Source organism: Malaya genurostris, chromosome 3 (assembly GCF_030247185.1).
Source record: "Malaya genurostris strain Urasoe2022 chromosome 3, Malgen_1.1, whole genome shotgun sequence".
Lineage (NCBI taxonomy): Eukaryota > Metazoa > Arthropoda > Insecta > Diptera > Culicidae > Malaya > Malaya genurostris.
Genome location: NC_080572.1, coordinates 178,494,914 through 178,506,928, shown reverse-complemented (window position 1 = coordinate 178,506,928; position 12,015 = coordinate 178,494,914). Strand labels below are relative to the sequence as shown.

The following is a 12,015-nucleotide window of genomic DNA, read 5'->3' as shown; positions in this document are numbered from 1 at the left end:
ATACCTTTATACCAAGAAAAAAAATTGGTTCAATTTATCTATGATCTTATTTGCTTAATGATACAACTAAGTTTACTGTTTAAATTAACCGTATTACATTTATTTCTTATAAAACAGTTCATTTTTTCCCCTGCGAATAAACCAAAGCAGTTTTTCCCTCGCGAATAAAGTTTGTACCTATAACACAGGTAAAATTGTATCTGCGTCTTTACTTTCCTAAGGGGTTTTCAACAATTCAAGAATTTGAAAACAAATATAAATCGACAAAAGGGTAGTATCAAAAATTACCTTGAAAATTAGATTGAAAGAAACCATTTAATTTTGAAAAATCAACAAAAACATATGACTTTAGCAAACAAAATCGTTCGTTGAAGTAACTAAATTTATGTTCGTAATATCAGTTAAAATGTTTGTGAATTATCAACTTTGTCTAAAGTTCGTTTATTTTCAACTAATTTTCAAATACAATTTAATGTTGAATTATTTACAAGAACGCTCGAGTAAAATATTGATTATGTTTATCACAGTATTGATTGAGACAAACTCATCGGCTGAGAAAAATTGATTGTCATATTTTGTAGTTTCAAGCAACAATATTTGCTATATCAAATCAGGTTTTCTTTTGTCACTATTTCAATTAAAAAAATGGTTGCGTGAAACCCTAATTTGATTATTTTTACTTCTGTATCCTACAAGTTAAAAATATTTTTTTTCATTGCGATGTATTCGAGCTATCCTCGATTTTTAGAACCTTTCCTTTTGTCTTTCTCACATTCAAATGTTATGCAATCTCTGTGAAAACCGACTTTTGAACCGAGGCCCGGATGTAATGATGATCTCGTTTTTCAAAAATAGTAATTTAATTCCTTTAGTTTACAGGTCTTGTAAGTTGAAGACCACACAAACTCACATCAGATATACATATTCCCGGAATTCGGATTCGGAAGTACTGAAAATAGTGATCGAAAACACCAAAATGGAGTTCCAGACCTCACATTTCATCGCGACGCTCATTCGATTTTTTTAACCTTGAATGAAATGAAAGGGCTCACGGTTAGGAATGTCGTAATATCGATCGATTAATCGAGTAATCGATTAATAATCCAGATAATCGAGTAATATTTAATCGATTAGCTTTAAGCTAGTATTCGGGTTGGCGGTTCAATGCATAGAGCGCTGGTTTTACAAACCAGTTGTCGTATGTTCGTGCTCCAACCTGGAAGGATTCGTAGTGTCAGTAGAATCGTAGCACTAGCCATGCACTGGTTCTGTACACTCTGAATCGGCTGTTGAAACAGAAGGTCAAATTCCACTACAGGAATGTAATACCAAGGCTTTGCTAGTATTCGATTATTGAACTAATCGAATATTTAAAAAAAATCTCACAGTAATAATCGAATAAATAATCGAGTAATCGATTAATAAACCAGATAATCGAATAAATTTCAATCGATTAGTTTTAAAATTATACTCGATTATTTAATAATCGAGTAATTCGAAAATCTCGACATCCCTACTCACGGTCATTTATGAAATTGCTGAAGATCACTTGGAAGTGAATTCCGGAATTGAAGGGTTATGAGTGTTTGAAATTGACGATGTAGTTTTTTTTCGGTTTTTTAACGATATCAAACTAACTAGATTATAAGAGGAGAAAGAATATGAAATCATAGAGCCATAGCACTCAAGGAAGAGCAAGGATGTGAAGAATAAAGTGCGGAAAAGTGAGACGTGACAAGGGTCATTTGAGTAAACAGAAGGCTTCTCGTATCTAAACTTTTACCACAGACTAACAGACATGACAGTATGAGTAAATTTTTATAAAAAATAATTTTTCGTGATGCACTAGCTCCACCTATATTGTACTGCGCGAACTATTTACTATCTGTACACCCCTTGTGTTATGTAAAAGTTTTTTTACTAGTTGGTTTCCCCTCGTTTGTCAACACCGATCAGCTGCTTGCAGGGATGCCTAATTTCATCAAAATATTTGAAAATGAATCGTCACAATAAATTATTGGATTACGTTGATAATATATTTAACTTTTTCGCGATGTTGGAAGGTAACCATTTATTTGACTCAACGTTGTTCATCTAGACTATTTTTTATTGTGTTGGTAGTTTTCACCCGAAATTAAGTGGCGGCAGACCAGAAGCAAGTAAATAATGTACCAAAACGGGTTCGATTTTGTCTTGCGTTGGAGGATGAGAAGTAGGCACAATTATGTAAATAGTTTTGGCAATATGTATTAAATCTGTATCCTGCATGAAATTCGCATGGACGTATACAAATCAATACATTACAGGTAATTCTGTATGAATGGCCACTCTGTTGGTAAATGAAAAAAAAACACAGTCTAGATGACAGACAGGATGTTTTTGATAGGGTAACGTGGCGCCATCATGACACATGTGCGCACTGTCCCAAATAAAGGAATATTCGAAATGACCGTTAAAATGATTGAAGAATCTAATTTGAGTGTCCTGTCTGTTAGTCTGTGCTTTTACCTTCTACCGGAGGAGTCGAACTTAGGCATCTTAGCGATACGAGTCATCCGAGTCTCTGATATGTCAGAAAGTAAAAGCAAAGGTCGTTTGCCATTTACTGTCCGAACCGGCAATAGTAAAGTTACTAGAAGTTGTCACATTCGGCCCACGACGGTTTCTCACACAATGCGTTTCATTGTGTTGATATTTTCTCATACAATTAGTTATAACACCGGAATGGAAGATTTGTCCGAAACTGTTGCTTGAGTGCCTGGAGTTGTAGCGTATGGCTATGCGTCCCAGGGTGACGATGTAGGTTCGTAGGTCATGTAAGTTTCTGACCATATAAATCAACTTCTGTTATACCGGTCACTGGAATCCGTTTCGGAAGTACCGGAAATAGTGGTAAAAAACTCCAAAATGGAACTAGCGCACTTTTCTCCAACGGCCTCAACTGATTTTTTTTCAAACTTAGAATCAAATGAAAGGCATTACGGTCATTTTCAGAATTTCTGAATTTAATCTGGATCTGGATTCCGGTAATGGAATTTTCAAGCCGTCGAACAGTGCGACGATGCAAAAAAGGAAACATTCATCTAACTTGTGCCCAAAACCTCCAATTTGTAGATCATATTAGTTACTGACCATATGAACCGAATTCCCCAACTAACCAAAAGTTCGGCTAAAAGGGACTGATTTGGCTTAAACAGCTCTCAAAGTTCATCAATAGCATTCTAAGCAGCCCATTTTTTAAGTAATTATCCACACTTGAAAGTTCGCGCGACGCAACCGAACGAACTTCTAAACTGCTTATAAAATACATTGTTCAGCTTCTATGCAGCGAAAAAGTTCACGCGGAACTTGATCTGTACTTTCAAGTTCTCAAAAATTCCACATGTACTGTTAAACAGCAAGAGAGTGGATTTTTTAAGGAATTGTGGAACTTCTGGTTGTTTGGGTCGGATGTACCGGTTCCGGAAGTACCGGAAATTGTAGCCATAAGCTCAAAAACAGGACACGGTTCAAATTGAGCTGTCTAAGTTTTTGCACTAAGCAGGCCAATTTGAACTGCTCTGCACTGACGGAGCACACACTCACTTATTTCCGCGATGGTTCTACCGATTTTCACCAACAAAAGCAAAAAAAGTAATCCGTTCCGAATACAGCGAGAAATATGTTTAAAATTTCAAACCGTCATTTAGTCCGATGCTGCAAAGTATTGAAAAATGTTCTAATGTTGGCTCAAAACTATTTCTATTTTAAGACTATGCTAGTTGAGAACAAACTTCCCTATTTATATTCAATGAGCAGTTTTTTTAGATTACCCCAGATCTGGACGTTTCATGCATTTCTAAGATATTTGGAATCAAAAAATTAATTAGTTTTGCGGTTTTTACGCATATTTCCGAAGTTATGGTTTTTATGATTTGTTTTACGCGGTGCGTATCCCCGCGTAAAAAAAGACCTCAGTGTATCATAGTAATATTTCTGAGAATACAAGTCACATGAGAAAGGCGTCATCACACCACTAGGTGGATTAAAACAGATTTTTTCTCTATTTATAACCACAACTTGTTCTTTGAGATATTCAACGCATTATCTCGCTTAAACATAGACATGAGCTCTTCATTTCTTCTCAATTTGATAAATTCTTCTAATTCGTCTGTTTTTTTAATTTGAAAATTCCGACAAGATCATCATCTTTCGCCAGTTGTTGAACGAGATATGCCAGTTGCATGAGTTCTCGGCTTTCTATACTTGGCGTAATATTTTGAGATTTTAGAGTTAAAGACTGAAATCACAAACGTACGCCATACCATATAACGGAAAAATCGATCGATTGATGGATGAATAGTATCCATCCGGTCTTAGCCGGTTGTGTTTAAACCGTATGGTAATGTTGATAGTTCAAAATAAACTGCTAAAGCACTGATTGGGTCGGAGAGTATACAAGTATTCATCTGCTGTGTGTGAAAAGGCAATATGATGTTTCTAATTAAAATGAACTTCACTAATAATGGTTTGGTTGGATTTAAGCAAATAGGGCAATTCTGAAAAAAACTTGTGGGTATTATTTTGAAAAAAAAAATAAACTTTTATTTGATAAAAACAAATAGACTTTAACCTTTAACTATGTTACGTTCTATAAATTACCTAACAATTTGTTTGGTTTCACTGGGAGGCTATGTTAGCATCTTTGACTTTCTGAATAAGATTTGTGCCAAAATTAGCTCTACCAAAAATATCAATGTCATTATAGACTTTTGTAATATTTTGACCAGTAATGTATTTTTCTATTCCATTCCATGCTATCATTATTCCATTATCTGTACAATGCGCTGGCTTGGGTCGAATTGTTTCGAAATTATATGCTGCAGCCAAGTTGGATATCGCGTTGAAGATAACATTATTGCTCGCAACACCTCCAGAAATCACAAGACACCGTTTGGTACCGGTAGGCCAAAAGGCTTCGCCTTCACAAAACCGTATAGCTCGCTTGGTTCGATGAGCAATATGTCGGACTGTAGCATTCATTAAACCAGCACAAAAATCTTCGTAATCTGGAATGACAACATCCGGTGGTAAATCTAGGACCCTTTCTTGCAATATAATTTGTCGTGTTGCAGAGTTTTTCAATCCTGCAAAACTGAACTGACAATCCCTGTATTGCGAAAGCGGTGCTGGAAAGTCATAACTTGCAGGGTTGTGACATTTGGATGATGCTTGCTCGATCGCTTGACCTCCGGACAACCAGGCATATTGGGGTATATTACGAAGTTTCAAGCGCCTTGCTATTTTATCGAACATCTCTCCTGGGGCATCATCGACTGTTTCTCCTAAGATGTAAAAGTCATTTGTACTCTTGACTAATGTGATAATAGCATGCCCGCCACTTAGTAGTATGCAAAGGTATGGAAACGGAACGGAGTTGGTCATTCTTGCCATCAATGCGTGTGCTTCCATGTGATGAACAGGAATAATGGGTTTGTCAAACTTTCTTGCTAGATACTTAGCATAGCGAACTCCAACTAACAAACTCAAGGGTAAGCCTGGTCTATTTGTAACAGCAATTGCATCAATTCCCTCGCATGTTCGTTCAGCTTGAGTGAATGTTTGTTTGACAACATTTTCGATGTGATTTCGGTGAGAATCTTGCGCAACAGGAGGAATAATTCCACCAAATCTTAAATGGCAATTTTGTTGCGACATCACACATTCGCCCAGGATTTTGCCGTCACTACTAACAATCGCAGCACCGCAATCATCGCAACTAGATTCTATACCAAGAATATAGGGACGGCGTGCCGTATTGTGGCACCATCTTCGAACACACTTCCTGTGTATTTGGAATACTGATTTTATCATCACGACACCACAATTTTGTTTTAATTCGCCGGTAGCAAGTAAACTTTGAACGGGATGTTTGACGTTTATTTCTGTTATTTACCTATATACACTAATCAAAAATAGATCCGATAGATTTATATGTTAATAGCATTTTAATTTAATTTGCTTTTTCATTTCAATCTAAAAAAGTTATTTGTTTTAAGATTTCATGTGCAAATTCAGTAAGATCAAAGACATCATAAGATGCAAGTTTACTGTTTCACTTACCTGAGATCAGCTGGTTTTCAAGGAAGGGCGAATCTTACAAAAGTAAACCAATCGAGTCTCTCTCTTTCCTACCAATACCTAAATGCTTCAAAATCCTATAATTTTGCGTAAGAAAGCGGATTCTACAAAAATCTCAATCTTAGTAATACAAAGAACTGTAAAGGACGACACTGTCATTCCATTTGTTTACGTAAGTCTCGTCCTCCGTGTTCCAGTGCTAGTAAGGAGGGGCGAAACTATTTATTTTCTTTTAGATGATTTCCGAACCTTTTACTACTGGAAATAGTAAATGAGACAATAAAATTACTCGCAGATTTGTCTTAGTCGCGGAAAGCAGCCAATTTCATGAAACTTCATAATTCACGCAGGAAGCATAAAAGTAAACAAATCAAAAAAGGTCGATGTTTTTCTCTATTTGCTGACAATGTTAGATTACTCTCTCTTTGAAAAACAGCTCACTTCTGTATGTTGGCAAATGAAAAAAATAAACACACTCTAGATAACTGATTGCTTTTGATAGGGCAACATGGCGCCATCATGACATAATGACATATTATGCCAGTACTGTCCCAACTAAAGGAATATTCGAAATGACCGTTAAAATGATTAAAGAATTCAATTTGAGTGTCTTGTCTGTTAATCTGTGACAATCCGTCCGGCATTCCTACCAACCGCCGTGGCTAGAGGCTGAATTAAATCATCTGAAAACATCCAAAAGAACTGCTCTGACACAATACTCAAAGTATGGAGGTTATGTTTTGTGTAGGACTGGAAAATCATAGAAAATCGAACTGTAAAGTAAAAATGAAAAATTGAAATTATTTATCGCTCAAAAAACACATTTATTTCAGCATTGGAATAATTGGCTTGTATCAAGCAAAACTTATCCTTTTTGCACTACTTTGTAGTCGTAGACATGAAAATAGCCGGTTATTATACGGAATTTAACGAGTAAGTTTATTTCTTGTCATTCAACTGCTATGGGTTTTACTCATATTTATAATTTTACCATCTTTATACTAGACTATCGTACCACTCCTGGCTGTATTTCAAATTAAATGCACAATTAACGAAAGGGGATTCGAATTCGAAATACAAAACTTTACACTATACCTGAATGCGGTTTGAAAACACTTGTTTTTCTACCAATCGGAATATCGTATTATTGATCTAACTAAAATAAACCGTTCTTCTAAATTACCATCCATATCTTCCACCTCTACGCAGCATTATTCTGCTCCTTTTAACATTTCCCTTTTTCAAAATTTATGATCTGTGAAGAAAGAAAGAAAGAAAAGAATTCATTCCTGCACCTGCCCCAGAGCAGTAAGCATACTGTCGGAGCAAAACATTACATTATCTCTAGACTGCTGTCACTGTTTTTCAGAACCGCATCGTGCTCGCTGGAACCGGATCCTGAGCCAGTGTCATTATCGTCATTCTTATCCGGTTCGCCCTCACTGTTAGGAGTTCGTTCTTGCGACTGCGATTGAAGTTGCCATGCCGGGATAGAAGGTGGTAACACTGGAAGATTGGGAGATGCAAATTGTTTCCTGTGGCCGAAAAAAACGAATAGTTTTTAATCAATAATACTTTTAGAGTACATTCAACTTATGTACCTGTTCAAGAGCAGTCCCTTGATGGAATCTAGATCTGTTTTGAAATTTGAAAGTTCTTTGGTGGCTGACTGGGACTGATTTACACGGTTGAGCTCGTCTTTGATTTTTATTAACTCTGAATTAAGTTTGTCTATTTTTATCTCTACGGTTTTGTTCAGCTCAGCGATTTGTTCATCAACCGGTTTTTTCTTTTTGTTTCGGAAAATCACAGGTTCTACGAATTTCTGTTGATAAAGGCAAAAACATATAACCAGTTGATATAAATTTTACTATAGATTTTTTATCGTAAGTTTAAAACTAGTGCCACAGATTAGTAAATAAAATATCAATAATAATAATCATGAGGTATTAACAATGTAGTAATTTTGTGTAAAACTTTTCTGATTAGTTTTGAAAATGCTTTCATGTGCTTAAAGACTAAAAGCGGAATTAACACGCCTCAATAAGCATGAGAATCGAATCAAATCATCTGTTTTTCATTTAAATGTGCAGCTCTGAGCAATATTTGTAATTACATCTATTCGAAAACTTCACTAAAACATTGACTAACACAACGAATACCATTTAAAATAGAAATTTATAATAGACATAATTTCATTTTCATGTTTCCAGAAATGTAGCTGCGTTTGCATATTTTATGAACTGATCGAAAGTTAAATATTCTGAAGTGCACATGTGTTATACATAAAATTTTGATCAAAAAAAGTTCTTAATCTAAATCAATCACTGCTTATTTTGCTGCTGATTAGAATAGCTTATTTTCCCATGCACTTACATAATCTGAGAAATATCCATGCATGAATCAAAAGCCACCTAGATTTGGAAGTACACCACAGTTTATATATTTCAACATACTTAAAAAAGCATAAACTAGTCGACCTCTGAAAACCCATCACCATGAGCGAAGAAATTGTTGTGTAAAATAAGCTTTCCTAGATACCTTGTAGAATAGGTAAACTCCGTACATTACTCCACTCAAAAGTGCTACCGAGCTCAGCACTTCCTTGATCTTGCCGAACCACGTCTGATGTGGCTGAATCGCATAATGTGCCGCGGAATAGCCGGTCGATCCGACACCCATATTAATCACCGTTTTATGGTTTTGCATACTCGGATCATTAGTGAAAACTCCTGCCCGTTCACACGCTAGTTGTATTTCTTCTTCGCTGAGACCTTTGGACCTTAAAAACGCTTGCTTCTGATTGATGGCACTACGCAATACATTTGGGTTATTGAGGAACTTAATTGCGGTGGATATCTGTCATGAATAGTTAATTAAACGATTGCATTTTGCTGTCGGCACAACAAATGTTCTAAAACTTACCAAATGTTCTCGTGGTGGCACAATTGGCGGAGCCACCGGCTCCGTAATCAATGCAGCAGGTGGAGTGCCTTCGCCTTCGCTCATATTGATTTCCACCGAGAGATTAATGTTGAGATGAGTATCAATGCTACCAAGCGTCAAATTGAATTTTCTGGCAAGTACGCTACCCCTTGCGTACTAATCTCAACAGTCTCTTGTTATCAGTCAGTTTGTTAAATGTAGCACACTGATAAATATGATCTTACATAGATTACGAGCCAACTATAAAAAAAATGCAATGAGCTTACATCACTTGTTTTTATAATTCCTAATGAAATTATTTTGAAGTATATTCTTATTTTTACTAGTGTACAAGTAAACGTAATATAATTTCGAGTTTTCGTTGAAGATTCAAAATTTCTCTCAAAAAAGCTAGCGTAGAAAATCAATAGAATTTTAAATACAAATGGGATGAAATATTTTTGTTTTTATTCTCGCCTGGCCTGGCAGTATCAGGGATGCCAAGTCATTTTTTCAAAAATCTGTGATCAAGCCAAAAATCGCAAAAACCAGTCTGTGAAAATCTGTGCACGTTTCCCGTACCATAATGGCAGATCGGAATCATTTTGGTGAGCAAAAAAAAAGATCTCACTACAGACACCGCTCAGTACCTTTTTATTCAACCGCTCTGTACTTTTTGGTGCTAAACTGTGATCGATTTCAAAAATCTGCGATTAATTTCAGAATCTGTTAAAATCTGTGATCATTTTCAGAGATCTGTGAAAATCTGTGTTATTTTCAAAATCTGTGCAGAAAGTTGAAAATCTGTGAAACACAGATTAATCCGAGGGGAACGACACATACGCATTGACCGTTGAAATGAGTTTGGTTAAACCTGTTATTGATATTATAACACAACTTTACAGAAGTATCGCACGTGATTGAACGAAATATTTTTTTGATATAGTAGTCTGTATCAATATGATACGTATTGTCGCGTATAGATAGATTGATAGGCACTTATTGAAACGTATTTCAATCATAGCAAGCATCGCGATGTGCACTGTGTGTTCTGTCAATCTATACTGAGCTCAAAGCATATTTTACCAGGATCTTCATTAGGCCCGGGATTCGAATCAAGTTTCGGTGCATTGTTTTTGATATCCTTTATCATGGTAAGTTTTATCGCTTTTACTATAGATAAGGAAAACTAAGTTTGATTATTATCAGGATAATTTTTGGAATTACATTCAAAAAGATGTCGGGCCAATACCAGAAACAGTTAGGGTTTGTTTGGAGTACTCTGAGTACATCACCGCCGCATTAGGTAATATAGACGACAACGAAATACGAGAAATCGAGAACGACATGAGACGTGTTTCTCTTGGATCAGCTAGCGCTGAATTACGTCATTGTTTTCAAAGATTCGATGGCAAACCAGCTGATTTCAGTTTTATGGCTGGTGAAAAAGCCATCATTAAATTGGTGTCAAACGCCGTTAAAAAGAAAGGCATTGACTTCTACATTAAGCGAAGCCAGAGAAACCATTCTTTAATTGGGAAAACACAAACGATAGGTGATGAGAATTCTGTGCGCGAGAAAATTATAGCGTTCTACCAGAAAAGGTTAAATGGTCAAAACATCAATACATGTAGAAAATTTTTAATTTTGATGTGATTTCTTAGATTCGGTGGATCTACAGGCCAGGAATTGTTTCTAAATTCGCTTGCTTCAATAGACATCCGTATTAGTATAGACGATAATGGAGTTCTCGGAGAAATTCAATGTCATTTATGTGACAGAAAAAAGGCGGGTGGGTAATGTCAGAGACATAACTGGATGTCGTGAATGCGAAAACAACTGACATGTTCCTTAACACTTCCAAATATCAATGAGTTGATCAATTGTATGAATTATGCAAGCATTCCCCTTTTTAACATTTTTCGCAAAAACAAAGAAGGCTTCACTTGATCTCGATTACTGTAAATTTCCCACAGCGAAAAGTGCACAAATCTTATCAAACAGTTCTAGATTTTCACTAAACTGAAGGTTTTTCCCTTCGATTTGCGAGCAAGAAATCCTAATAGTTCTTTAGAAAACTTTCAGAGACATTAGAACGGCTGATTTCATGCGATACTCCCCACCGTTGTCCTATTTCCGTTGTTTTTCACCAATGCAAAGAACTGGCGGCTTTCACCAATGCAAAGAACTGGTGCTCGCATTGGCGATAGAATCCAAACTGATCCAATTTTTGTTAGCTGGTTTCTTTTTACGTGGTTTCGTTTGTAGCTTATTCACTAATGGGCGGTCCTAACGGCAATAAAAAACCGCAAACAGAATTTCAATGTCGATTATTTCATTTCGGATTTGCATTTCATTGAAAGAAACTATCAGGATGCTGTACGGGATTCATTCCTGCTTTTCAGAAGGACTAAATTGTGGAACTCACTACGATATTAAACACTCTTCGGAGCATTTCTCCCGAACGATTTGTTGTACAGAAGCAGATATTTTGTTCTCTTCCTCAGAACGCGTGCTGATTGGCTGGTGTTGACATGGGTCAAATGAGACAGGTTTTTCAATAGTGTACTATTGAAATTCTTCAATGTTGTTGCTATACACGTTTAAGTTGAAAAACTTCGATTCTATTGGTAGTTAGATTATATAAATCCTTTCACAGATCACTGAGCTATGAGCTTTAAAAATACGAGAAAGGCAAACGCGCCTTATGAATTATCATCTTTGATACTGGTTTATACCAAACATTTCAAAAAAGTTTAATTTTGAATTATTTGAGATTATGTCACACAACTGAAAATTTTATCATAAAATTGTGATCACATTTCCGATGGCATGTAGCAAAAATTATGTTGATTCGGTAGATACAACAAGAGATATTCACGATCAAAAACTTATCACTCTGTCAGAGGGTAAATTTTGAAAAGGCGCCCCATAGTAAAGTAGGTCGTATTCACGACAAAAATTATATTG

General features: G+C 36.0%; 2 protein-coding genes across 4 annotated transcripts; both read right to left on the bottom strand.

The window, feature by feature from the left end:
* Window positions 1-659: 659 nt before the first annotated feature.
* On the bottom strand, window positions 660-6,517 carry LOC131436129 (probable tRNA N6-adenosine threonylcarbamoyltransferase, mitochondrial). The gene has a single exon (XM_058604634.1). The coding sequence runs from the start codon at window positions 5,851-5,853 to the stop codon at window positions 4,660-4,662; it is 1,194 nt and encodes a 397-aa protein (XP_058460617.1). The 5' UTR covers window positions 5,854-6,517; the 3' UTR covers window positions 660-4,659.
* Window positions 6,518-6,920: 403 nt separating this feature from the next.
* Window positions 6,921-9,541, bottom strand: LOC131436130 (peroxisomal membrane protein PEX14). Of its 3 annotated transcripts, XR_009230585.1 has the most exons (7): window positions 9,333-9,540; window positions 9,046-9,271; window positions 8,662-8,979; window positions 7,722-7,945; window positions 7,458-7,655; window positions 7,216-7,375; window positions 6,921-7,144 (listed from the first exon to the last, which is right to left on the bottom strand). XR_009230585.1 is itself a non-coding variant. In XM_058604635.1 (6 exons), exons 2-6 carry the CDS (start codon window positions 9,127-9,129, stop codon window positions 7,369-7,371), a joined length of 831 nt encoding a protein of 276 aa, XP_058460618.1. In that variant the 5' UTR covers window positions 9,130-9,271; window positions 9,333-9,540; the 3' UTR covers window positions 6,921-7,368. The 3 variants fall into 3 exon arrangements, 2 of the variants coding, with proteins under 2 accessions (XP_058460618.1, XP_058460619.1); XM_058604635.1 differs by having other exon boundaries at window positions 6,921-7,375; XM_058604636.1 differs by having other exon boundaries at window positions 6,921-7,655; window positions 9,333-9,541.
* Window positions 9,542-12,015: the final 2,474 nt, after the last annotated feature.

Coding starts and splice junctions, on each gene's coding strand:
- LOC131436129 (XM_058604634.1), bottom strand. CDS start 5,853: ATGATAAAATCAGTATTCCAAATACACAGGAAGTGTGTTCGAAGATGG.
- LOC131436130 (XM_058604635.1), bottom strand. CDS start 9,129: ATGAGCGAAGGCGAAGGCACTCCACCTGCTGCATTGATTACGGAGCCG. Junction 8,980..9,045: donor TGCCACCACGAGAACATTTG/GTAAGTTTTAGA, acceptor TATTCATGACAG/ATATCCACCGCAATTAAGTT. Junction 7,946..8,661: donor GAGTTTACCTATTCTACAAG/GTATCTAGGAAA, acceptor CTTTATCAACAG/AAATTCGTAGAACCTGTGAT.